Here is a 27,906-nt window from a genome sequence, read left to right as displayed (position 1 = left end):
GGAAAAAGATCACACGCTGTGGCGACCCCCAACCGGGACAAGCCGAAAGGAAAAGAAGAAAAAGAAGCTGCCTCTAGTGTCTTTCCTTCATAACATTTATAAGCCAGTCAAATCAAATTGCCACAAAACCCCCAATGGATAGCTTTTGACCATCTTACCTCATCCGGTCACACGGCCATGTTGGATGCATTCATTCTACTGACGCGCCGTTCACTCTTATCACTTTTGCATACAGACCAGAGCTACACAAATATTCGTACGACTGTTAAAAGTGACACTTGATGAGTTAAAATACTGCGGAAAGTTATTGGGGCTCATTAGATGTTGTTTTAAGAAACCATTCCAACGAGAAGTGTGGTTTGTTCTACAATATCGACCCATTTGCCTTGGAGAAACACAAATGGAGCAAGAATTTCGAACTGTGGGCGTCGGTAACCTATCCAGACAACTATCTCCTCTTATCGACCAGGGCCTATACCATGGACCAACTAAAGAATTACAAAGGTCTGGAGGCCTACAACCAATTCATCAATGGCTGGGTTTGTGATGCGGTGGTATCCATTGTAAGCAACCTGTCTCCACAATGCTAAGGTTTGTGTACTGCACAATGCAATTTAAATATGTAGGCTGAGGCTACTTAACTTCTGAGTAAATGCTGTCAAAAGTATTCATTCGCGTGATTACAGTCAGCGTTGTGTTAAATTATGTTGGCTATACTAACGAAAGAGGTGTAGATTGTTATTATTTTTGTTTTTGCAAACGTGCACATAACGATCACTTAGGGGGGATGAGAAAAGCAAGTGCAAACCGAATATGTGAAACAATGAAATAAAGATTAAGACGGATTCATTATAGAGTACTGCGGGGGTGGGAATTCAGTTCAGTTTTAGTTGCTTTCTTGAGCTGAGACATGCATTGCAGGCCCCTGGCCCTAAAGAATACTTCTCCTTCACAGAACTTACTTACTGCTAAGTAGGTGGGAAATTCTAAAAGGTATCCAGTACCTTCAAATTTTGACATAAAGGAATGGTTTGGCTGTTAGATCGGCTCTGGTGATACGAGACAGCCACAGTTGTCGCTGTTTGGTTGATAACTGCTAATTTTTCTCGCACTGCTTCTTAATCACAGCTGCCAGTATAAAGAAAGACGCTTTACAACGCCCACTTTTGTTTGAGCAACCGATAACATAGCAGTGCACCCCATTCATACGCCTTTCTGAAATGATTTCTGCTTAGTTATGGTTTTTTGACTCAAATTCACCCATCCAAAATTGCGACCGCTTCCTAAACCGGAAGGTGTGTGACGTCACTCAAAAACTAAAGTCCATTATTCCGATTTTAAAAACATGTTGCGTCAGAGTCGGCGAACCGCCACTCTAGTATTTCTGCACACGGCATCACTTCCACTGCACAAATAGGAAAAGCGTTCCGCATCACGTGCTGCGCTGCTGCTGGAAGCAACCCTTTATTTACGGTACATAACCTGCTGCTTTGTTGCTTGTTTTGTGTTTTTTTCTATACAACTGATTTGAAACCAGTAAAAACTGAAAAAAAAACTTTTTTGGTGATGAGTGTTATTTTAAGAGATATTACCTGTGACTAGAAGTACGAAATATAGTATTTTTGACATTTTGTAGTGCACTTTTTGGTTATATTTTTTACCCTGTCAGTATAAATCAATTTAATGAAAAAAAAATCACCTGTGAAAAACAAAATCTCCTACCGCTAATTAGATTTTTTCGAAACCATCACACCTGAGAAAAAAGACAGAAGGTGTGACGAACAAGCAAGGCAAGCAGAAGTGTTTTTTTTTCTTCCAGAAAATTTTGATTGAATGGAAACGGTGGCTCAGATGGAAAGCGTTGACGTCACAGTTCTGAGGTCCCGGGTTCAATCCCGGACCCACCTGTGTGGAGTTTGCATATTCCCCCCATGCCTGCGTGGGTTTTCTCCGGGTACTCCGGTTTCCTCCGACATCCCAAAAACATCCAGCATTAATTGGACACTCTAAATTACCCCTAGGTATGAGTGTGACTGTGTCTGTTTGTCTCTATGTTCCCTGCGATTGGCTGGCAACCAGTTCAGGGTGTACCCCGCCTCCTGCCCATTGACAGCTGGGATAGGCTCCAGCACTCCCCGTGACCCTCGTGAGGATAAGCGGCTTAGAAAATGATGGATGGATGGAAGGATTTTAGTCCAGGTTGTATTAATCAAAATACAGATCACAAAATTATTATTATTTTTTATTTGACATACCTTTCCATTCCTATTTTACATAGCTTTTTCTTTCCCTCATTTTCTTTATTTCAGCACACATAACAACCTTAAATGTGCTTATTAACAATAAAACTGGACCGGAAAATCATATAATCACACACTCAAGGTGTTTTTTTTCCAACCTTTCCCAAGAAAAAAAAGACAGATTCTAATATTTAAAAAAATATATTATTGCCGTCACTTCTTTTTTGACCATTTTAAATAAATGATGCTTACGAACTTGTCCAAGTCCCCCCCCCACATTTATTTTATTCATTGTAATTGTATGATATACCTATATACTGTATCCCAGACACCCACACATTGTAATAATAAAGATTATACAGATGGCTTTCTCTGACTTGAGATCAGCTGGAAAGACAAAATTTGAATCCCGACGAGACACATTTATTACACTTGATTATGGGGGAAAAAAAAAAAAAATGCTGCCTTCTTCATATTTTTTGTCTTTATTGGGCAGTACAGTACATACAAGGTCAAACTCAAAAGCAAAAATTGGCGTATATATATTTCCTCATACAGTGTAATTTCAGTATTTTATAATACATTTGGATTTATATGAAATGTACGCGATTCTATGGGTTTGTAGCGGAACGTCCATTTTTTTATACTGCAAATCCCTTGATCAGTATAACTGGAAAGTGCCTATCAGGCATCTATCAAGAATGTAGTTCAAGGCGCTTATTTGAGGGGAGGCCTTTAATTGGCACAATGCACTTTTATGATCTTAAATAATAGTATACATTTTTCATATATTATTCAATAATATCTATACATAACTTTGCCAGAAGGAGCAAAAAGGAGGTTTCTATATTTGATGTGCTATTTTTTTTTCAAGTGGAGTGAAGGTCGCTTTTAAAGCGATACAGTCGTTTTATGACTTCGTCATTTTTAAGTTGTGATTTTCTAACTGAGAGAACCGTTCTAAAAATGATATTGGAGAAAAAGTGTGGGTGAGCGCTTTTTCAGGTCTCCAAGGACGCACTAGTAGAAGTCAACCTCTTTTCATACAATGTCTTTTTGTCGTGTTGAACATTTAGGTGTGTGTGTGGAGGGGGGGGGGTGTAAAACCTATCTTAAAATAAGTACAGTAGATGTTTTCACTAAAAATAAGGTCAGGTAAGAGTGAGTTTTTGCAGGGTTGCTATCCAGGTAAAGGTCTATGTGCTACTATGACTTTTTCCTCACTTGTCAGAGAATTCAGCACACAAGCAAAACAACTACTGCCCCTGTTAGAACTACCATGTCTACAGTATGAAGTTCCTGCATTCTAATATGACAATGACATGTTACTAGTGAGGCAAAACTACTCCCGCGGCGGAGCGGTAGTAGGGTCGAAGAAGCTACTAGTGTCTGACTCAGGCCTACTAGTTGGGCCTGGTGGTGTTACTAATGGCCTCCACAAATACTACTAGTGTAACTAATAAGGCACAGACATTCTACTAGTGCACCCTAGTTTTTATACTAGTGCACTCAATTGTCAGGACAAAGATTGTACTAATACATAGTACATTAGGTACGACATCAAGGATGTTTAATAAATGCTTAAACGGGTATCTGGATAGCCATTAAACCATTTGTTTGATGTCCTTGATACGTAGGCTACTAGTACGTGACACATGCCTGCAGGTTGGGATTTGTACTGTTACTAGTGCAGCACAATATTTCAGTTGAATTTGCTATTAGTAGTTAAAACGTGGCAGATGTAGTGGGAAAAAAATGTTCCTCGAAAACAGTTGTTTTACAAGTGCAACCTAGTTCTTTTTCTAATTGTCTAACTTGTGATGACAAATAGCGCTCTAGTACATAAAACTTGTGGTGGATGTCAACATGACTAGTAGTTGTGCCTAGCACTGTTACTACTGCATCACAGTTTATTAGTAATGTTTTATTGCATACTAGTATGTCAAAAGTGACTTTAATAGAGGAAATATGTTATGTGTAAGAGACATTTTACTGTGCCATAGTTATTCTAATCCTGCATTGAAGTGTCTTACTAGAGACGACAAAGTGCGTACTAGAACATGGACCTCAAGCATGATATGCAGAAGGCTACTAGTATTCATAAGGCTTCTAGTGTGTAACACATACCTATTAGTTTGGCTTTGTTTTTCGCTTGTTACTGGTCATGTTACTTGTGCAACACAGTACTTAAGAAGTGTGGTTAACTTGTGACCTACTAGGTTTAAAGTGGGCACTAGAAGTGGAAAAATCTTTACTAGTCAGACAGCCATTTTACTAGTGACCCCTAGTTGATCATGTGAAGCCCTTTGTGACTATTTTGTGGTTAGGGGCTACACAAATGAATTTCAGTTCTCTTAGTGCACTGAATTGTCATACTACCCTTATGTTTGTAGTCAAGGAGGCCATGAGTGTGTGACAGATGCCTACAAGTTGGACCAAGTAGTGTTACTAGCACTGAACCTATTAAGGTTTATGGTTGCACTAAAAAGGCACTAGAACTGAAGAAAAAATACTGTGAAACCATTCTGGTGCACCTTAGCTATTCTTGTAGTGCACTGATTTGGCATACCAGTGAAGAAAATGTGTACTAGTATAAGGATTTTGAGCTGGATGTCAAGAAAGGTTCTAATGTGTAATACATGCCTAGTTGGGAATAGTACTGTTACTACTACAGCACAATAGTTTACTAGCCAGGTTTAATTACATTCTAGCAGAAACTAGTGGAGGGAAAAAGATAGCCTTTATTAAATGTTACTAGTAAGATGGCTACTCTACTAGTTTGCCTTAATCATTCTACTCTTGCACTAAATTGTCTCACCAGTGAGGACAAAGCACAGACAGTAACTAGTGCATTGATTTAAGGATAGGAGATACAAGTACAAGACACATGTCTACTAGTTGGGATTAATAATGCTACCATTGCAAGACAGTAGTTTATTCGAAAGGTTTAATTGCATACCACTAGACCCAAAGGAAAACTAGTAGTGAAATTATTTATTACTGGGTTGACACAGCATTTCCACTAGCACAGTGCACCATAGGTGTTCTACTAGTGCGCCCTAATTCTTCTACGATAGCACTGAGTTTTTTTGCAAACAAAAAAAAAACCTACTGGTACACAGATCTTAACCAGGATACTTCATGAAGGAGGCAATAAGTATGTGATACATGCGTCCTAGTTGGGCCTAGTAATATTACTAATAAAGCACAGTAGTTTATTAATAATGTTGAATTATGTACTGGTATGCAGGAGTACAAGACAAATATAACTAGTTTGACAGCAATTCCATTTGTGTTCCCGAGTTCTTTTACCAGAATGATGAATTGTTTTACGAGTGAAGACAATGAGTGTCCTAGCACCTGCAGGATTTGAAGGATATCAAATCAATGTTCAAACAGGTTTAAGGAAAGATATTTGAGAATTTATTCAATATTCTTCATAGAAAGGCAACTAGTGTGTAACATATATCTACTAGTTATGCCTGGCAGTGGAGTAGTAAAGTTAAACTGCATACTGTGTGTGTTTCTTTCGGCTTGTCCCTTTCGGGGTCGCCGCAGCGTGTCATCTCAGATGAACGCATATATACGTTTGGCACAATTTTTACGCCGGATGCCCTTCCTGATTCAACCCTTCTCAGGGAGTGGTGACCCCAGTGGGATATGAACCCACAACCCCTGGTTTACCAAACCAGTGGACTAACCACTGAGCTACGGGGACCCTTTAGTTAAACTGCATACTAATAGGCCAAAATGGGCACAAATGGGAAAAATTTGTTCCAAGCAAGACCCAGGCATTCTTTTATTGCATCCTAGTCATTCTACTAGTACAGTGAATTATCATAATAATGAGAGCAGTATGTACTACATTGACCTTAAGCATTATAGATAAGGTACGGAAAGTATTCAAACCCCTTTAGCTTTGTCCCGTCTTTTTGTTATATTGCAACAATTTAATCATTTAAGTTCCTTTTTTCTCATTGATGTATACACAACACCCTATATTAGTGTAGATTTATTAAAAAAGAAAAACAAAAATATCACATGGCCATAAGTATTCGGACCCTTTACTCTGTATTTAGCAGAGGCGTCCTTTTGAGCGCATACAACAATGAGTCTTTTAGGGAACGACGCAACATGTTTTTCCACACCTGAGTTTGGCGATCCTCTGCCATTTCTCTGTGCACTTCCTCTCCAGTTATATTAGGTTGGATGGTGAATGTTGGTGGAGAGCCATTTTTAGGTCTCTCCAGAGATGCTCAGTTTTAAGTTTAAGTCAGGGCTCTGGCTAGGCCATTCAAGAACAGTCACAAGAGTTCTCCTGAAGTTACTCCTTTGTTATTTTAGCTGTGCTTTGGAGCATTGTCTTTGTTGAAGGTGAATCTTCGGCCCAGTCTGATGTCTTGAGCATTCTGAAGAAGATTTTCGTCCAGGATATCACTATACTTGGCCGCATTCACCTTTCTTTCAATATCAACCAGCCGTCGAGTCCCTGGAAATGAAAAGCACCCCTACAGCATGATGCTGCCACTGCCATTCTTCACTGTTGTGATTGTATTAGACTGGTGATGAGCAGTGCCTCACTTTCTCCAAACATTGGTTAGAATTAAGACCAAAAAGTTATACCTTGGTCTCATCAGACCAAAGAATATTATTTATTACCTTCAGGTGTTTTTATAGCAAACGGCATACAGGTTTTCATGTGTCTTGGACTGAGGAGAGACTTCCATTTGGCCACTCTGTCTTAAAGCCCCGACTGGTTGATTGTCTTTCTAGAACTTTCTGACTACATCGCTGGAGCTCAGCCACTGTGACCTTTTTTCTTTACCTCTCTCACCAAGTCTTTTCTCCTCCCCCAATTGCTAATTTGACCGGACATTCAGCTCTGGGAAGGGTTGTGGTCATCCCAAATATGTTCCATTTAAGGATTATGGAGGCCATTGTGCTCTTCAGATTATTTTTTTCATAACCTTTGCCAGATCTGTGCCATGCCACAATTTTGTCTCTGAGCTCTTCAGGCACTTCCTTTCACCAAATGATTCTCATTTTCTTTGACATGAACTGTGAGTCTCAAGGATGATCCAAAGAAATGGACAAAATTGAGTGATGTTTCGGTTTTTCTTTTTAAATAAACCTGCAAAAATGTCAGCATTTCCATTTTTTTTCTGTCTGGGGTGCCATGTGTACATTAATGATGGGAACAAATGAACTTAAATGATTTTTGCAAGTGACAGCAATATAACAAAGAGTGCAAAATTTAAGGCATTCTAAATACTTTTCATACTCATTATTTCAAAGAACCTACTGGTATGTAACATATGCCTACTGGTTGGGTTAGCGGTATTACTAGTGCAGCACAGTAATTGACTTGTAAGGTTGAATTACAGTAGTGGGTCAAAATTGGCACTCGTTCATCAAACCAAGTTATTGTATGAAACTGGTACTGTATATAACTGACAGTAAACATTCACTTTTTACTTTGTACTCACGCAGATTTCAATCTGTATTCTTTTACTTAAGTACAGGAATCACTTTTACCAGTCTTTATATTTTTTTACACAAGTGTACGTACTTCTACTTACAGTAAGTACAGCGTGAGCACTTTTTTCGCGTGTGGCGTCCGGTTGACTTTCCATGTCACCTGGCAGCGGACACCCCCTGGGGGCCGAACCCCAAAGAAGTCAGGCTACAGCAAGCCGTCAGGCTCCAGCAGATCGCACCTCTGGTTTTTCTTAATATCCTCACCACACCACTGTCATTGCGCAGCTCACACGGGCGTGGTCCTGCGATTCACCCCGTCCTTCAAATCATTGGGGAAACAGTTATGTACCTGGAGGAATTCCGCAGCCCCCTCATGTTCGGGGCTGTACGCATTGTCCGTCGCGCTGTCCCGTGCCAGGGCGTACATAGACAGTTCGTCTAGGGGCCCACAGCCACTGCTGGCCCCCTTCAGACCTGCCGCAGGGGAGTTTTCCCGCGATGCCTCAGTAGAGTGCGAGCTGCCCTGAGACGTCCGCCGGCGATAGCGGAAGCTCGGGATGCGCGAGTATGGCGATGAGGACGAGAGCGAGCGTATGAAGTCGCGCCGCGCCCGCCAGCGTACTTCCTTGTTCTTCTCAATGTAGATGTTGATGGCCAGCACGGCCACCGTCTCGGCCACAATGAAAGACAGGGCACCGAAGTAGAAGGACCACCCGTACGAGTATGTGTACTTCTTGTCGTCGTCCCGTTTGTCGTTGGGGTCACCCGCGTTGCTTGAGATGTACACGATGATGCCAATGATGTTGCTTAGACCTGGGAGAGGAAAATAAGAAGGGGTGGGGGCATCAGTCACCCATGGTGGGAAGTCACCAAGTACAGCAGACCTCCTCAAATCTCAGCTGAATTTCTCTGTAAGCCTCTCTTTTCACTCAAGGACAAAATATGACAAAAGACAAGATTGTTTCCTGATTTAATTCCAAACCCGCCATGAATGCCTCAAATATATTCTTTTTGGGGAAAAAATATAAGTGTGCCTATTTCAGCATGGTAGAGATTTACCCATCTAAGACCATGGCAGAATAAATTACATTACTTCTTTTTTTTTTTTTTAACTAAGTGTCTTCACCGTCATTGATGAAATAATGTGGAAATGAGCCTTATCCCCTGTGGATTTTTTTCCCATGCTACCTGCTGGCGTCAGACACCCCACCTGCGGCCACGAAGAGAATGCCTGCGCTGAGAAGGATGTTGTTGGTCTTGCTGTAAACTCGACCCGCTTCGACACACAAGCCGCCCAGCATTAGCAGCACCGTGCTGAGGATGGGGAACACGCTGGAGGCTCGCACGATACCTGGCGTGACAGAACAAATACTTGCTCAATCCACACAGTGCACTTATGCCGTATCTTTCAAGCTAAAATGTAACAAAGCATCATTTGCTCACATGTATATAAGTAATTTGTCATGGGTGTGCCTGTCCCCGATGCATTGCATCCTGAGGCTCTTAGGCCGTCCGGGGCTTGTCGTTGGGGGTGGAGTACTGTCATGGGTGTGCCTGTCCCCTGTCACCTGCGGCGCACATCTGCTCCAATTAGCAGATGCGCGCACCTGCGTCTTGTCTTAGTGATTACGGCTCATGTATATATTGCCACGCGTGCGGTCTGGTCTTTGCCATGCTCAAGGTCGGTGTCTCGCCAAACATGAAAGAGTTGCTCGTTAGCTGAAGGTGGTAATGACCCAGCTTGAATCTTTGCCCACATCCTCTTCCAGTGGAGCCGACGCCAGTCCGGATCCAGCAGCTACCGCGGTAGCCCTGCGTTCCCCCGAGCCAGCTCCCTCGCCGGCTCCTGACGCCCAGAGGTTTGTCTGGTAAAAACTCTCCCATCTGGAACGGTTTTCAGGGGACTCAGGCAATACCAAGCCCTTCATCACTCACTGTGATGAAGCGGCATTTATAATTACATTCTGCTGCCTTCCACACTGACCGGGCCAAGATTGCGTTCGTGATCTCCCACCTGACAGGAAGGGCGCAAGCATGTGCGACCGCTGAATGGAGCCACGACACAGACATGTGCCGGTTGTGGGCGTCCTTCGTTATGGCCATGGTACAGGTTTTCTGAAATGCGACTCCTGAACGCGAAGTGGCAAATTCGTTAATCACGTTACACAGTGCTGGCACAGAGTCTCCGCCTATGCCATCAAGTTCCCCATTCTGGGAGCCAAGAGCCACTGGAACAACAGGGCGCTCCGAGATGCTTTTGTCCAGCTGTCATCTACTATCAAGGATCGGTTAATTCCAATTGTGTCATGATCCTGCCGCTTCAGCACGAGCTGTGCGGGTGTCCGCGCAGGTGCGCTGATTGGAAGGTGCACACCTGCGCCTCATGCAGCCTGATTATGCTGTGGATTTATATGACCGCGATGACAACTGGCCGGCGCCAGTTCGTATGATCTTCATGTCCCGTTCGTGTGCTCCGGTATCCCTGATTGAACCTGTGTGTACCGACCTTCGTCCGTTCTCCGACCAACCTTGTAAGCCTGACTCCTTCGTTACTTCTGCCTGCTTTGATTGTTCTCCTGTGTACCGACTCCTGCCTGTCCGCTCACCTGCTCTCTTCGCCCGACGTCCCAACTACCGCTGCTGCACCGGACTGCCTGCTCGATCCCCTACCTCTGCATATAATAAACCTGTCTCTTCTTGAACTACCTTGCGTCTTCCGAGTTCCTGCATTTGGGTCCTACTCTCGTTCCGATGGGCCGTGACAAATAGACTTGCCAACAGGCCTTGACTCCCTCATAGCGCTCACTCTGAAAATCGACACCGTGGCTCGCTGCCCAGTCATGCCAGTAGTACCCGCACTCAGAATGTCCACAATGATGTGTCTCAACCACGTCTTGGACTGTCCCACTCGAGCACTCCTTGTGTCACCTTAAGACGCCAACCTCCTTAATTCTTGTTTCATCAGCAGTATGGGTCTAGAACCTTCAAATTACAACGCCCCTGTAACACCTATGCGGTAAATGGCACATTTCTGTGAAAAATAACCCACCGCACTCGGATGTTCACCCTGACATTTCCAGATTTGCATTCAGAACGTATAAGTTTTCATGTTTTCGATACCCAGAGCAGTGACATTATCTTGGGGGGTCCATGGCTGCGGCTGCATAACCCCCATATCGATCGGTCTACCGGACAAGTTAAGTCTTGGGGGGCGAAATGCACCTTCATTTGCCTCTCATCCCAGAGGAAGCAGGGCCCAGATGTCGCTTCGGGCAATCCGCGGTCCCTGCAGGAAGAGGCAGACCTATCCCTAGTTCCTCCCTGTTATCATGATCTTCAGGAAGTGTTTTCCAAAATTAAGGCCAAGTCTCTTCCTCCACATAGGCCATATGATTGCGCAATAGACTTGCTGCCCGGCGTCTGACACCCTCGTGGGAGACTCTACTCTCTTTCAGGTCCGGAGCGCCAAGCCATGAGAGCGCATGTGGCTTTGTCACTGGCGGCGGTACTCATCCGACCCTCGTCTTCTCCGGCCGAGACGAGCTTCTTCTTTGTGGAAAAAAACGACAAAGCCCTACGGCCCTGCATTGACTAGCAAGGACTGAACAGTATTACAGAACCATCAAGAACAGGGACCATCTCCCCCTCATTGCCACAACCTTTGAGCTCCTGAAGGGGGCCAAAATCTTCACCAACTTGGACTTGAGATGTATCTATCACCTGGTGCAGATAAGAGAAGGAGATGAGTGAAAGACCACATTCAACACGCCCACTGGGCATTACAAATATTTGGTTATTCCCTTTGGACTCACTAACGCGCCAGGGGTTTTTCAAAATCTTGTCAAGGACGTGCTACGTTAAAAGCTCGGTATGTCTTTGTTTATTTAGACAACATCCTGATCTTCTCTCCAGACGAAGGAACCCATGTCGATTATGTTCCAGCGGATCTACAGCAGCTGCTGCATCACAGTTTGTATGTCAAACCAGAGGAATGCAAGTTCCACCAAATGTCGGTGTCGTTTTTGGGGTTCATCTTGGCAGAGGGCGAGCTCTGCATGGACCCCCGCAAGATGGAAGCCATTCTCCGTAGGCCCACGCACACGTCGCATACCTCGGTAGACTTTGTGACTGGGCAAAGGGCGTCATGTGGTCACACCGCAGTCCTTACGGTAGTTGACCAATTTTCCGAAATGGCACACTTTATCGCACCACCAAAAGTCCCCTTCACAAAGCAGACGGCCGAGCTCATGACGTGGTGTCTGACACAGGCCCCTAATTCATCTCCCGTTTCTGGAAAGAATTTTGTTCTGTATGTCTTTCCTCGGGCCATCATCCAGAATCCAACAGCCAGACCGAACGTGTAGAAATAGGGTTCGGATGCTTGGCTTCTTTGGATTCTTTTCATGTCAGCCTGCTCAAGCCTTCTCGACTGTCCACGTTGCCCCTCCCCATGGTTGACGGGGCTCCTGTCTACGCTGTACGTCGGTTCCTGTCATCGCACCGTCGGTGGAGGGGAGTGTAGAGTGGACTGGGAAGGCTATGGTCCCGAGGAGCAGTGGTCGACCCCTCCCTCATTAGGGACTTCCATGCATCGCATCCTGAGGCTCGTGGGCCGTCCAAACCCAGCCATTAGGGGGTAGGAGAGTGGGGTACTGTCATGGGTGTGCCTGTGTGCCCGCGTGCATCTCCTCCAATGAGCTGACACACACACCTGCATCTCGTCTTGGTGATTACGGCTCACGTATGTATTGCCATACATACAGTCTGGTCTTTGCCAGATCGTTGGACTTCATCTCACGTTCCCGCAAGCCTTCTCCAACATCCTTGCTATTTCGTGTACCGAACCCTGCCCCGTTGTTGACCATCACCTTACGCCCGCTGATTCTGTTGCTACTGCCTTGTTGGAGTGTCTACCCGTGTACCGACTGTGGACTGAATAAAGACTCCTCTCGAACTGTACCTGGTCTTGTGAGTCGTGCATTTTGGGTTCAGCCTCGAGTTCTGGTCATGACATCATTTTCATATCCATCCATTCATTTTCTGAGCCGCTTATTCTCACAAGGGTCCCAGGAGTTCTGGAGCCAATCCCAGCTGTCATCGGGCAGGAGGGGGGGTAAACCCTAACAGGCTGCCAGCCAATCGGAGCATTTTCATATCATTTAATCAATAATAAAAAAGACACGCCACACTGAATTTCATTTTGAAAATCTAGGAATTTTACTTTCGCAGTATTTGAATTATTGGCGGTTGGTATCATTCAGAAGATAAAAAAATCATAAGAATTTTTTTTTCAAATTTTAATTACCATAATGTCTTTGATATTGTGTGTCCCAAATGAAATGTCATGATTTGCAATGTTCTCTAAAGATGTTTATTAATTTTGTGGCTATACTTTATAGGATTTTCCTCTGATTGTCATTCCAGCTATCGAGAGAGCCTCCTTATGTTGTTGCAATACACCAGAGGGATCTGTGAGCTGAAATCCAGTATGCAACAGCTGTTTTGAATTTACTCAGAAGCAGACAGTTAAATAAATGGTGTTATTGCTGAGATATAAAAGAATACGTATTTGTGAACATGTCACAACAATCTTTACTGTATTTGATTTTTATTTTCCTTTGTTTGCATTCATTTACAGAACATCTGTTAACAAGCATGACCATTTTTTCAGTAGAGTTAAAGTAATTATTTTATTTATTAATTTATATATTTTACAAAATAGTTTAGTATTTGTTTTGTATTTTCATTGATTTACATTTTAAATATATTTTAGTATTTTAGATCCATGTAGCTTAACTTTATTTTTAAGAATGATTTTTTGTAATTTCTTTTGTTTACCCTCATTTAAACCAGTTCAAACATATCAAAGCATTTTAAAACACATTTTAAATAGTAAATACTTAGTAATTTACTTTAAATTTTCCACATTTTTTTTGCAATAGGCAGCAGATTGGTTCTGAGGACCAGGTTTCAAATCACCTGCCTCCCCTTGTGTGGAGTTTGCATGTTCTCCCCGTGCCCCAGCACTCCTGCAACCCTTGTGAGGATAAGCAGCTCAGGAAATGGATGAATGGACAGATGGATGGATGGATGGATCGATGGATGGATGGATGAAAAATCAGTGGTGCATATATTGTACCAGTACCAGTAATTAAGAAATAAACATCTTCTTCGGATGTAACAGGTGCATTTAGTTTCTATTTTTGTCAACCTACATATTACCAAGTGTAGTTCTTTGGATAAAAAAAAAAAAAAGAAAATTGTGTACTGGCTCTTCCTCACTGTAGAAAGAAGTTAATATATGGACCCTTCCTGAACTTGAATCCTGCTCTGAAGTTGCTTGTTCTTTCAACATACACTCAACTAAAAAAAAAAAAAAAAAAACATTTTGGCAATCTAGAGGAAGAGAGAAAAGTGAGCTACAAGACTCAGCAAAAATGACAAACTAATTGTTCTCTCCATGAGATGAGCTATAGCTATGTCCGAGCTAAAGCGCTAAAGCTAACTCACCGAAGCTAAGTCGCATTGTCTGATTTTTATATTTTTCAATACTTTTTAGCCATTATGGTATGTATCACTAAAATCAACCTTATTATCATACTACCTGAAAAAGGCATGTTGATATCAATTTTTTTCTTTTTTATATTATATATAATGGGCTACAGCTAACTTTACTTTTGACCCTTCAGCTTGATAGCTAATAAAAGTGTACCGTTGATGGAAGAACTGGCCAAATCACATTTTACTATGGTTTAATACCCATTTTTCTTCCAAACATCCATTCATTTTATGTACCGCTTATCCTCACTAGGGCCGCGGGTGTGCTGGCGCCTGACTTTGGGCAAAAGTTGGCGTATAATCTAAATTGGTCGCCAGCCAGTTGCAGAGCACATATGAAGAAATAATCATTCACACTGATGTTCAAACCCATACACAATTTTTGAGTCTTCAATTAATGTAGCCAGCATGTTTTTGGAATGTGGAAGGAAACCAGAGTATGCATGATGCATGGTGAGGCCAGATTTGAACCCAGACAGAACTGCTAAACAGTCAGTTTTTTAAACCTCACAATTCAAATTGTCAGTTTTTCATCAATTTTGGTGCCTGAATTGTCCTTTGGAATGAGTCATGATGTTGAAGGTGATAGAGATGGGTAGGGGGGTGGGCGCACTTACGCAGCAAGTATTCTGAGCTGTCCGTGTCGTAGTCGTTGTCGTCGGGGAAATGGTTGATTCTGTAACAGCTGCCTTGATTGATGCCTGTGCGGCAAAGACAAAAGACAAAAAAAGACTCTGAGCATCCAGAGAGGAGACATGATGTAACGTAATGAAACAAAAGCTGTTTTGTCTCATTAATAAACAGCATCAAGGACATTTTACATTCAACATCATCAAATGAGGTCCACCAATAAAGTTATTGATTAAAATGTCTGTCAGACATAATTGACAGCAAAAATTAAAGATGCATTTTTACTTTTGGACTGAAGTACAGACAATATTTCAATATATTTGCATACTGGAGTGGAACCAATACTTCTATGGAACGTGACGTTTTCAGCTGACGATGGAGTCAATGCACTATAAAAGCCTCAATCTAAAGATCGCAAGCCCACTGACTCAAAAGCTGGACTATGTGGTCATGACTGCACTTTTGACCAGATGAAGACTGAATAAAGCCTGTTTGAACACAAAGGCTCACGTGGCGGAAGCTTTTAACGCGATAGGGGCTTGCAGATGGACAATGGCCTGGACATAGAACGTGATGAGGGAGCAAGGCTGAGTGGGAGTGCCAGTTTGTAGCTGTAATCAAGCAGGAGAGTTGAAAAAAAAAATGTGTCTAGAAAGAAGGGAAGAGGTTGGAAGGGTTAATGGAGGTGCTGGAATAATATTCCAAGCTCCCCTGTAGCTGTAAATATCACTAACACTTGATGAAAGGTGTTTTAGCTTCTAATTTGCATCAAAGCATTTTAATTTCTACTCCCACCAAGAAGGTCATGTTAGGAATTGTTCATGTGGAATTTCATTATCCGATGGAAAGAGAGGAGCGAGTAATTTTGGCCAAAACATTTAGAAAATTATATTATTAACAAAAAGGTAACAGCTTGTTATTCCCCCCCCCAAAAAAAAAGGTTTTTTCCCTTATAATAACTCTTTAGTTTAAAAATAAAACTCATTGAGCTTTTTTTCTTGTGATGACTTTTATCTTGTAAAATTAGAAAACAATCTTCCAGTGTACTTACAGTTTGACCCTAATACTCCTCTGTACATATACAAATATCTTGTGCATTTTTTGATGGTTTTTTTTTCCCAAACTGATTTCTTTAAATGTAATTAATTTCTATTATTTAAGAAATGATGTTTACTATAGTTCAAGCTCACTTTCATTTTCCCAGTCTAGTAGCTATTGTTGTAAGTCTCAAGAACAGTCTTGGTCCAAAGTCCAAATTTTAAAGGTTTTGGTCTTGTCTGGGCATTGGCTCCCAAAAGCCTCAGTCTCAGAATGGCCATATTGGGGATTTTCCACCGAGACCTCCATAATGACCAGAATCTTTACGATGTTTTGATTGACGGGACACCACACAAACAGAATTGAAAATAAATTTGGCTTGCACAACCATATGTAAAATAACATGCAATAAAAAAAAATGCTCTACTGTGAGCAAATTCTGGAGACTTCAACGTACTGAAATAGATGGAGGGACAACCCTTAAACTTTAACCAGCATTTCAAAATAAAACATAACCACCAGTACCACCAGCACATCTGATTAGTATTTTTTTTGTTTTTTCCAAGATGAAAATTGCCAGAACAAGCTGACTCTGTGGGAGAGGCAGGGTACACCCTGAACTAGTGGCCATCCAATTGCCAGGCCCACATAAACAAACTACTATTTGCCCTCAAATTCACACCTGCAGTACAGGCAAATTAGAGTTTTCGATTAACCTACCATGCATCCTTTTTGGATGAGGCAGGAAACCAGAGTGCTAGACTAAACCCACAGAGGCACTGGGAGAACATACAAACCCCACACAGGCGAGGCTTCATTTGAACCCAGGTTTTAGAACTGTAAGGCATACGTGTTAATGTGTATGGAAGGTCCTTAATGCACCTTTTTGCCAATATTATACAGTTTTTTATGTAGCATTTGAATCTGAAATCCGTTATGAAGGAATCATTTTCATTTTTCGATTATCGTCAAAAAATTATTGCACATTGCTGGATTTGCCGGAAAAAGGCGGAAACGAAACGGAAACAGCCGAGTAGGAACGTGACATCAGAACCGGTGCCAAGCATGCAGGGAGATGGATATGCCTCGTGTTGGAAACAAAGACTGGTAAGCATTTGTGAAGTTCTTGTTTTATTTAGTTAGTCATAAACTGATAAATAATAGTTAGTCAAACTGATAAATAGTAGTAAAGGCTTTGATATCCTGAATGTACAGTGAAGAAAATAAGTATTTGAACACCCTGCTACATTGCAAGCCTCTTGGCAATTTCTCCGTAGCCCTTTCCAGCCATGTGGAGTTGTATAATTTTGTCTCTGGTGTCTTTGTACAGCTCTTTGGTCTTGGCCATGTTACAAGTTTGAGTCTTACTGATTGTATGGGGTGGACAGGTGTATTTATGCAGCTAACGACACAGATGCATCTGATTCAGGATAATACATGGAGTGGAGGTGGACTTTTAAAGGCGGATTAACAGGTCTTTGAAGGTCAGAATTCTAGCTGATAGACGGGTGTTCAAAGACTTATTTGAAGCTTTATCACACAAATAAATCATGAAAATCATACATTGTGATTTCTGGATTTTTCTTTTTAGATTATCTCTCACAGTGGGCATGCACCTACGATGAAAATTTCAGACCCCTCCATGATTTCTATGTGGGAGAACTTGAAATATAGCAGGGTGTTAAAATACTCATTTTCCTCACTGTGTATAAGAAGTTTTCAGTCTTGTTTTAAAATTATACAAACGCCGTGTATTTAGTAAAGAGGTACGCGACCACATGGCCGTTCATTGTACCGCGCGATGGATCTGCGTGTGCTTGGATGAGAAGCTATCTGGAGTACAATGTGTTTACCTGTAGTGTAGTCAGGCACACGCGCTTTTCGGACATGTGAAACTAAGTCAAAGTTCACAGACTTTAATTCATAAACACTTATATTTTTTTAGTAAAAACATCGACAAGGTTATGCATTTTATGGTACAGTTGAACATTTATTTTGTTGTGGATATGATCATTTGCATTAGGAATTAGACATTCCACAAACTTTTACCAGTCTTCCACTGTGGCCCCCAACCTTGTCAAGGTATTAAAATTTGATTTTTATAGTTTATGTCTTGGTACGGTCTCAGGTTGTCCCAGTCTTGGTCTTGACTCCCAAACGTCTTGGTCTTGATGAGTTCTAGTTTTGGACAAGTTTTGGTCTTGGATAGTGCAGTCTTAAAATTAACACTACCTAGATGTGCATTGTACTGGGTGAAATACAAACCCAATTCTAATGAAGTTGGGACATTGTGTTAAACGTATAAAAACAGAATACAACAAGACCCCGGACTGTTGAACAGTTGATGCTGTACATCAAGCAAGAATAGGGAAGAATTCCACCGGCAAAGCTTGAACAATTCGTTTCCTCAGTTCCCAAATATTTACTGAATGTGTCCTGGTCCTGCCGGTCCAGCCACGGCTGTGCGGGTCCCCGTACAGCTGCACTGATTAGGAGGCACACACCCGCGCCTCATCGGCAGTGATTAACCCCTGTATAAATAGGACCCAGCGGACGGTCTGGCTTTCCCAAACTAACTCTGCATCTCTGGAGTCCTGCATTTGGGTCCTCCTCCGTATCGATGGGTCGTGATAGAATGTTGTGAAAAGAAAAGGTGATGGAACACAGTGGTAAACATGTCCTTGTCCCAACTTTTTTGGAATGTGTTGCAGCCACAAAATTATCAGTTTGAACATTTAATATCTTGTCTTTGTAGTGTATTCAATTAAAAATAGGTTGAATGTGATTTGCAAATAATTGTATTCCTTTTTTTTATTTATGTCTAACACACTATCCCAACTTCATTGAAATTGGGTCTGTACTATCATGAGGACAAAGCATATACATACTTAGTTGAAATCTTTACCTGTACATTAGATCAAATGACTATGGCCTCTGGGGTTTCCCAGGGGTCAATCCTGGGACCCCTGTTGTTTAATCTGTACATGCTTCCATTTGACCAGCTATGCTTTTCTTTAATTTTTCAATTGAGCTGATTTGTGATGATACCTCACATTATGTTTTTAATCAGCCCATCCCCCCACACCCAAAAAAAGTAATGTTTTGCAATGGTCTAATTTTTTTTAATATGAGAAATTTATGGAACATCAACAATGGTGTATTTACTTTTTATGAATGTATTTTGAATGTATTTTTTCAGTGGCGTTTCATGTCAAATTTAATTTACAATCAAAATAAATGACAATAAAAGTCAATAAACTGCATGAACTTGTAACATCAATGTAAATTTAATCTGAATTTGAGCCATACTGCACAATAAAAATAAAAACATTAAATTATTGTAACTTGCTTTAATCTATTGTGTTTATTATAAACTGCATACATCTTGTCACTTTGCACAAGAGATGGTGAAAATCTCATTTAGATAACATTTGTTTGGCCGTTTTTAGCAAACACAAGGAGGTGAGATGCTGAGCAACCTTGTCACCATTAAAATCTTTCAGGGCCCATTAAATAGGTCTGCTTCTTAATGGGGGACAACCAAATTAATTAGTGTCATTTCAGAAATGGAGCACAAGTTTCCGTGTCTAGTCGTAGATAGAAAACGGGGATGTGCTCTATTTTAAGATGTGATTGGAGAATTTGAACCTGCTGGAAGGAAGAATAAAAAGCATACAGGCCTCACATCTTGTAGATACTGAAACTACTATGCAAGCACTGTTAATGGCTGTGTAATCATGTGTCCCAATACTTTAGTTTGTCAATAGTACAAACATGGTGTCTGGTTCAGTAGGTAAAGTGCCACACAAAAAAAAAAAAAAACATGCATGGAAAAGGGAGTTGAAGACTTTCACAGGTACGTTAAAGCAAGATTTAAAACAATTGCAACAACAACAAAACAAGAATTATGATTTTCCTCCACTAGCGGGCTCCTCCATCTAATCAAAGGTTTTTTAATCACTCAATCAGTCAAATCATTCAATTAATTAACGATGGTGGCTGTAAAGTGCAAACACAAAAACAAAAGAGATCGTATAATCAAGCAATCAACAAATCAATTATCAATCATATATGGGGAATATGTTTTTGTGCCTCTGAAGCCCCATGAATCCTGCCCAGCAAAAAGTGATCAGTTTATTGGCCTTGAGGGCAATTGAGATTGACCCAAGGAACTCTTCCTAGCAACTAGTGGACTTTTTTTTTTTTTTTTTTTAGTGGCTTAAGGAGCAGTTATGAATTACTCCTATGAACTCTGCCTAGCAACAAGTGGATGTTTTTCATTGGCCTCTGGTGTAGTTATAACTAAGCCCAGCTGCCACAAACAAGTAGAAATTTTGTATTCGCCTTTGGGGTAGTTGTCATTGACCCCCACGAACTCTGCCTAGCAACAAATGGAATTTTTTTTATTCACCTCTTGGGCAGTGATGATATAGCGCTATGAACCACAGGTGGTCATTTTCCCTGGCCTCTGGGACAGGTTGTATTGAAACCTTTAAACAGCTTTACAAAAAATGGTCTCTCATTTGCTTCTGGGGTGGTCATGATCGCACTCAATCAACTCTGCTTAGCAACATGGTGGTAATTTTTTTATTGGTTTCTGGAACATTTATGATCGAGCCTTACAAACTGTGTTTAACAACAGATATGAATCACCCATACAGAGATCTTTCACACCAAAACACACATTTATGGAACTTACTTGCTGGAACAGAAAGGGGCTGTCCCTAAATTGTTACCACAAGTTGGAAGTTTAGAATTGTTCAAAATGTATTCACATGACTAATTAAAACAAAATTATTACTGGGTTTCTGTCTATTTGGCCCAGGATGCCAAATGATCTGTGTCAGGTGTGGGGGTGGTAAACTATAAACATCAGGAAGTATGCTGCATATTGTTAAATGGCCACAGTAGAATGTAATATTGAGGACGTAACAAGGTTTTAAGCAGAACTGCAAAGCCTCCCGACCGAGCACCTCACCATCTTTTTCCATAGCAACGCCTGTTAGTCTTTAATAAGCTCATTTACGAAACAGCAGGGCGCTTCTGGCATCTTAATTTGTCTCTTGTTATCGTTTGCCAGCAAACTCGACATGGCACGTGGACATGAAAGGTCCGTCCACTGTAATGGACGTTAACCCATGTGGACACGTCCAAATACGCGGGACTCGCCGGGCATGTTAAGAGCAGCTGTGTTGCCGATAGCAACACGATCCTGTTGAGAGAAACATGGTCATTATGTTGATCTGTGCCCCCAGCACACATCAGTACAAATTAATATGAAGTACCTAATATACTTGTATATTATAGTTATAGCTCTCATTGTGCACTTTATGTATTTTTTTCACTTAGGTGGTCTGTCTGTCTCCGCTAAATCGACAATAACTTTTCAGCATGAGCGACATTTACCATATAAAGCCGAGACGACATTTAAAAAATTATATGATTGCACACGATTCTTTGCCTTGATTAATTGGACAAAATGACCCATTTACAGTGAAGAAAATAAGTATTTCAACACCGCGCTATATTGCAAGTTCTCCCACTTAGAAATCATGGATGGGTCTGAAATTTTCACTGTAGGTGCATGCCCACGGTGAGAAAAATCCAGAAATTACAATGTATGATTTTTATAATAATTTATTTGTGTGATACAGCTGCAAATACGTATTTGAACACCTGTCTATCAGCTAGAATTCTGACCCTCAGAGACCTGTTAGTCAACCTTTAAAAGTCCACCTCCACTCCATGTATTATCCTGAATCAGATGCACCTGTGTGAGGTCATTAGCTGTATAAAGACACCTGTCCACCCCATACAATCAGTAAGACTCAAACTTGTAGCATGGCCAAAACCCAAGAGCTGTCCAAAGACACCAGAGACAAAATTGTACAACTCCACACGGCTGGAAAGGGCTACGAAGAAATTGCCAACCTAATTGGTGAAAAAAAGGTCCAATGTCGGAGCAATCATTAGAAAATGGAAGAAGCTAAACATGAAGGTCAATTTCAATCGGAGTGGAGCCCCATCCAAGATATCACCTCTGGGGGTCTCAATGATCCATAGAAAGGTGAGGAATCAGCCCAGGACTAAAGGACTTGTTCATTAACCTGAAAAGAGCTGGGACCACCATTTCCAAGGTGATTGTTGGTAATACACTAAGACGCCATGGTTTGAAATCATGCATGGCACGGAAGGTTCCCCTGCTTAAACCAGCAGATGTCAAGGCCCGTCTTAAGTTTGCCATTGACCATTTGGATGATAGAGAGGAGTCATGGGAGAAAGGTTTGTGGTCAGATGAGACCAAAGTGGAACTTTTGATCATAATTCCACTAACCGTGTTTGGAGGAAGACGAATAATGAGTTCCATCCCAAGAACACCATCCCTCCTGTGAAGCATTGGGGTGGTAGCATCATGCTTTGGAGGTGTTTTCCTGCAAATGGGACAGGACGACTGCACTGTATTAAGGAGAGGATGACTATGCCCATGTATTGTCAGTTTTTGCTGAACAACCTCTTTCCCTCAGTCAGAACATTGAAGATGGATCGTGGCTGGGTCTTTCAACATGACAATGACCCAAAGCAGACAGTCAGGAAAACCAAGGAGTGGCTCTGTAAGAAGCATATCAAGGTTCTGGCGTGGACTAGCCAATCTCCAGACCTAAACCCAATAGAAAATCTTTGGAGGGAGCTGAAACTCCGTGTTACTCAGCAACAGCCCATGAAACTGTTTGATCTAGAGAAGATCTGTGTGGAGGAGTGGGCCAAAATCCCTCCTGCAGTGTGTGCAAACCTGGTGAACAACTACAGGAAATGTTTGACATCTGTACTTTCAAACAAAGGCTACTGTGCCAAATATTAACATTGGTTTTCTCAGGTGTTCAAATACTAATTTGCAGCTGTATCACACAAATAAATCATTAAAAAAATCATACATTGTGATTCCTGGATTTTTCTTTTTAGATGATCTCTCTCACAATGGACATGCACCTACGATGAAAATTTAAGACCCCTCCATGATTTTTAAGTGGGAGAACTTAAAATATAGCAGGGTGTTCAAATACTTATTTTCTCCACTGTATATACCTAACATCTGACCACCCTATCAATCCATCCTATTGTGTCACCCACACCAGGAAACACAAGTGGCGATATCTAACACAACCACATGCCCTTAGTAACTTGCCTTCACTCACACTCTCACAATCAGAGTGAGTGTGAAGAAAGCCTCCGTCGCTGAGCCACCACCGGGTGATATTGTTTCACCGACGCATCCAGGTTCATGGAACATGTTTACAGCAAACGGGAGCAAAAAACAAGCTGCTGTGAGGGCAGTGTGAAGACCGACGAGCGAGGCCCAAGGAATGATAAGGTTTTATAAAGCCGTAAAGTTAAGCGCTGTCACTGGAGCGGTGATTCCTACAAACCCAGGGATAAAATAGAAATGCATCAACAACAAGAGTCTTTAGATCTTCATGTGACAGGTGAAGATGGAGAAAATGCAATTTGGCAAAAAGATCAGTGATGAAGTTTTTCTACAATCAGATTTCAGCCATGTTAACTTATTCTGCCCAGGGCCTTCACAATCAGAACAGCTGGCTCAAGTCACATCAAAATATTTTAGCAACGGGACCGAGGATCTTTAACTAATCACGTTTCAGATTCGTCCTCACGGGGCCAGTGAGGTGGCCCTCGATGACTTCACCGTCTTTTCCATCATCTGATTGGTTACTCAGAGTAAATCTTGTTCCAGCCACAGACCTCTGGAGTAATTATGATTGAGCGTGATGAACTCTGTCTAGCAACACGAGGATATTTTTTTGTTGGCCTAATAGGAAATTATCTTTTATCTATTAATTCTCAAACTTGTATTAATCATCCCCACAGTCCCACTAACCTCTATCATACTATTATAAAAAGACTTTTTACACTTTTAAACTCTTAAACATACAGTAATGCAGAGCAGTATTGTACTATGTAGATATTTATTGTAATGTGTTTTATTTTTTGCCTTTTTATTATTCAGTTGTTGGGTTTTTTTACAGTTTTAATGTTTGAGGTTAGGAAGCGTTTATTTTACCACAAAAAAAAATCAATATGCTGCAATATGGCATATTATGTGTGATATGAGCATGGAAAAAAGGCACCTGTGTCATTATAAGCCTATTTGGGTGGAGTGGAGGTCAATTACAGGCAGCTTACTGTATGCAAATACTGTACCCAAATTAAACTGGAAGAGAAGGTTCTGAGGATTCTGCTAACTAATTACCCTCCACGTATGACTTCTTGGTGAATGACCCCACTCCAAACAAACTTCACATACACACACAAATGTGCCCAAATGATTCTGCCTTCTAACTCAAAACACATCCGCTCCGTCACAACCTAACAGGAGTTTTACTGTAAACTGCTAATTGCTTGATTGATTGCTCGTATATCCGAGACGCCTTGATTTACTGCGGCTGTACGCGTAGGCCTCAACCCGACAGCGATGCGTCGAAATGAAGCGGGGACCTATTTGGCCTCAGCGTGGGTTAATTAGCCGTAAAATTCTAAGTAAGGCACGGCACTTCATAAAGCAGAGCAAGCTCATTATGGGCTCGATTGTTGGCTAAATGTCACAGCAGGCCTACAGGTGGAAAGGTGATAGTTTTTAAAGGGGCCTTTAGGATACTGCCATTTGCTCACTATTGCTTCTGCAAGGGGATGATGAGTCAGTGTAGCAGAGGGGTGCTCAACGTGTCGATCGCGACGGTGTGCCGAGAAAAAGAAAAGTATATCAGCTGCATTTTTTTTAACTTTAGCTCACCGCGCATGTGCAAACAACGACAGTACAGGAAAACACTCTGTCAGTGATTTCCCCTTATTTTTATCAAACATGAGTATGGCTGCTGCAGTAAAGAAGACAAAAACGTATGACTTTTATACGGAATGGGAGGAGGCCAACTTTTTAAAGATGTCATTTTCGAAGCACATTTGCCTCATCTGCCAGTGTGGTTAAATGTGTCACAGCAATTTTAGAACTGTTTATGGAAAATACAACACCGACATTCCGCCAAAAAGCAAGCTGAGAATGAGAAAAGTGAACGGACTAAAATCCAAATTGGTCACACAGCTGTCACTTTTCACACAATATAGTTCAACAGCGAAAGCGGCCACAAAAGCATCTTTCCAGGTTTGTCACATCATCGTTAATAAGTCTTTCCAAGACGCAGAGATGGCAAAAGAGGAACAGCTGACTCGTTGTTCCGATTTTTAAAAATATGCCGGAAATATTATCTTCAACAAAATCTCTGTAGCTGTAAAGGAGCACAGTTACACGGCACTGTGAAGCCATGGCTGATGTGTGGAAGGAGATTGGAGATTGTGAAGGTTTCTCACAGCAGTTGGACAAACCCTCTGATGGGAGTGACACAGCCCAGGTGTGCATTTTCATTCGTATGGTGTTTAGTGATCATCAACGTGAACTCAGATCGTTACAAAAAATGTTTAAACTTAATTATGTTGTGTAATATTGGCTCATGCAGTTATGCAAGGCACACAAACATACATTTACACATAAAGAATCCTCAATATACTTTAAAATAAATGTGTTTGGCATTTTTCTAGTGAGTAGATCTTTGCGACTTGGTCATTGTATTTCATCATTGGTCATTGTAAAAAAAAAAAAAAAAGTCACCGCTCGTTGATCGCAAGAGGCTGAATGTTTGAGAAGTAGATCTTGGGGTAAAAAAAAAGTCTGGGCACCCCTGGTATAGCATATCGGTCTTTACACTTACAGTACGTACTGTTCATTTTCCCTGCATATACCATGTCCTCATCGTAATTGTCTCAAACTTTCGAAATGAAATACAGCACTAAAAAATCTTACTGCTTCAAATATTACCATTTTATTCCTAAAACCGATAGTTAATTAATTAATCAAATTTTCAAGCGACTACAATATTATGCACGTTTCAAACATTCACACTTTCCTTAAAGATAGGAAAAAAATTGTACTAAAATAATAATAATTCAATAAAAATGCATCGCAAATAAAAGGTGAATATAAAACCAACCTAAATACAGTGCCTTGTAAAAATATTCAGCCCCCTTAAACTTTTCAACTTTTCGCCACATTTCAGGCTTAAAAATAATAATAAATAAAAATATAAAATGAAATTTTTTTGTCAAGAATGAACAAGTGGGACATAATCGTGAATAGGAACGAAAAATTGTTTAACAAATAAAAACCTGAAAAGTGGGACGTGCAATATTATTCAGCCCCTTTGCATTAATACTCCTTTTGATGCAATTACAGCTGCAAGTCGCTTGGGGTTGGTGTCTATCAGTTTTGCACATCCAGAGACTGAGATTCTTGCCCATTCTTCCTTGCAAAACAGCTCGAGCTCAGTGAGGTTGGATGGAGAGCATTTGTGAACAGTAGTCTTCAGCTCTGCCCACAGATTCTCGATAGGATTCAGGTCTGGACTCTGACTTGGCCATTCTAACACCTGGATAAGTTTATTTGTAAACCATTCCATTGTAGATTTGGCTTCATGTTTTGGATGATTGTCTTGTTGGAAGATAAATCCCAATCTCAGGTCTTTTGCAGACTCCAACAGGTTTTCTTCCAGAATGGTCCTGTATTTGGCTCCATTCATCTTCCCATCCATTTTAACCATCTTCCCTGTCCCTGCTGAAGAAAAGCAGGCCCAAACCATGAGGCTGCCACCACCATGTTTGACAGTGGGGATGGTGTGTTCAGGGTGATGAGCTGTGTTGCTTTCATGCCAAACATATCGCTTTGCATCGTGGTCTTAAAGTTTGGTTTCATCAGACCAGACCAGAGCACCTTCTTCCACATGTTTGGTGTGTGTCCCAGGTGGCTTGTGGCAAACTTTAAATGAGACTTTTTATTGATATCTTTGAGAAATGGCTTTCTTCATGCCACTCTTCCATAAAGACCAGATTTGTGCAGTGTACGACTGATTGTTGTCCTAAGGACAGACTCTCCCACCACAGCTGTAGATCTCTGCAGTTCATCCAGAGTGATCAAGGGCCTCTTGGCTGCATCGCTGATCAGTCGTCTCCTTGTTCGAGGTGAAAGTTTAGAAGGACGGCAGGGTCTGGGTAGATTTGGAGTGGTCTGATACTCCTTCCATTTCAATATAATTACTTGCACCGTCCTCCTTGAGATGTTTAAAGCTTGGGAAATCTTTTTGTATCCAAATCCGGCTTAAAACGTCTCCACAACCGTATCTCAGACCTGCCTGGTGTGTTCCTTGGTCTTCATGATGTTCTCTCCACTTTAAACAGAACCCTGAGACTATCACAGAGCTTGTGCATTTATACAGAGACTCGATTACACACAAGTGGATTCTAGTGATCATCATCAGTCAACATTGGATCATTCAGAGATCCTCACAGAACTTCTGGAGTGAGTTTGCTGCACTGAAAGTAAAGGGGCTGAATAATATTGCATGCCCTACTTTTCAGTTTTTTATTTGTTAAAAAAAGGATTAAGTATCCAATTAATTTTATTCCACCTCACGATTGTATTCCACTTGGTGTTGATTCTTGACCCAAAAAATTAATTTTATATCTTTCTGTTTGAAGCCTAAAATGTGGCAAAAGGTTGAAAAGTTCAAGGGGGGCGAATACTTTCACAAGGCACTGTAAATGTAATAATCATTTTATTTTTTTAAAAAGGTTTTACTTAAAAGTTAAAAAAAAACATCTTAACAGGACATACCGGTACAGGAAAAACATGTACTCCACTAAATTTTAAAAGAATTAGTCCATTGTAATATGTACACACAGTTTGAACATTAACACTTGAATATTGGAAGGTGTAAAACTGTATTAAAATAATAATTCAAGTAAAATGCTTTGCATAATCAATATAAATGAAAACTGTAACTAATAAAAGCCTGAACACTAACAAATGCAACTGTGTTGTACTTTAAAGTTAAATACTGTTACC

At 41.2% G+C, this 27,906-nt stretch overlaps 1 protein-coding gene across 1 annotated transcript in view; it reads right to left on the bottom strand.

Annotated features, from left to right (window-relative positions):
- Window positions 1-1,658: 1,658 nt before the first annotated feature.
- The window catches only part of cacng4b (calcium channel, voltage-dependent, gamma subunit 4b), a 40,595-nt gene continuing 14,347 nt past the window's right edge, over window positions 1,659-27,906 (bottom strand). Inside the window, exons 2-4 of the mRNA XM_061845784.1 lie at window positions 14,894-14,977; window positions 8,929-9,069; window positions 1,659-8,531 (exon numbers count right to left, since the gene is read on the bottom strand). Coding sequence (XP_061701768.1) covers window positions 8,005-8,531; window positions 8,929-9,069; window positions 14,894-14,977 — 752 coding nt within the window. The 3' untranslated portion in view covers window positions 1,659-8,004. The remainder of the gene's footprint in view (window positions 8,532-8,928; window positions 9,070-14,893; window positions 14,978-27,906) is intronic.

Source organism: Syngnathoides biaculeatus, chromosome 16, assembly GCF_019802595.1.
Source record: "Syngnathoides biaculeatus isolate LvHL_M chromosome 16, ASM1980259v1, whole genome shotgun sequence".
NCBI lineage: Eukaryota > Metazoa > Chordata > Actinopteri > Syngnathiformes > Syngnathidae > Syngnathoides > Syngnathoides biaculeatus.
The sequence above is the reverse complement of the archived record's forward strand: the minus strand, read 5'-3'. Positions and strand labels throughout refer to the sequence as shown.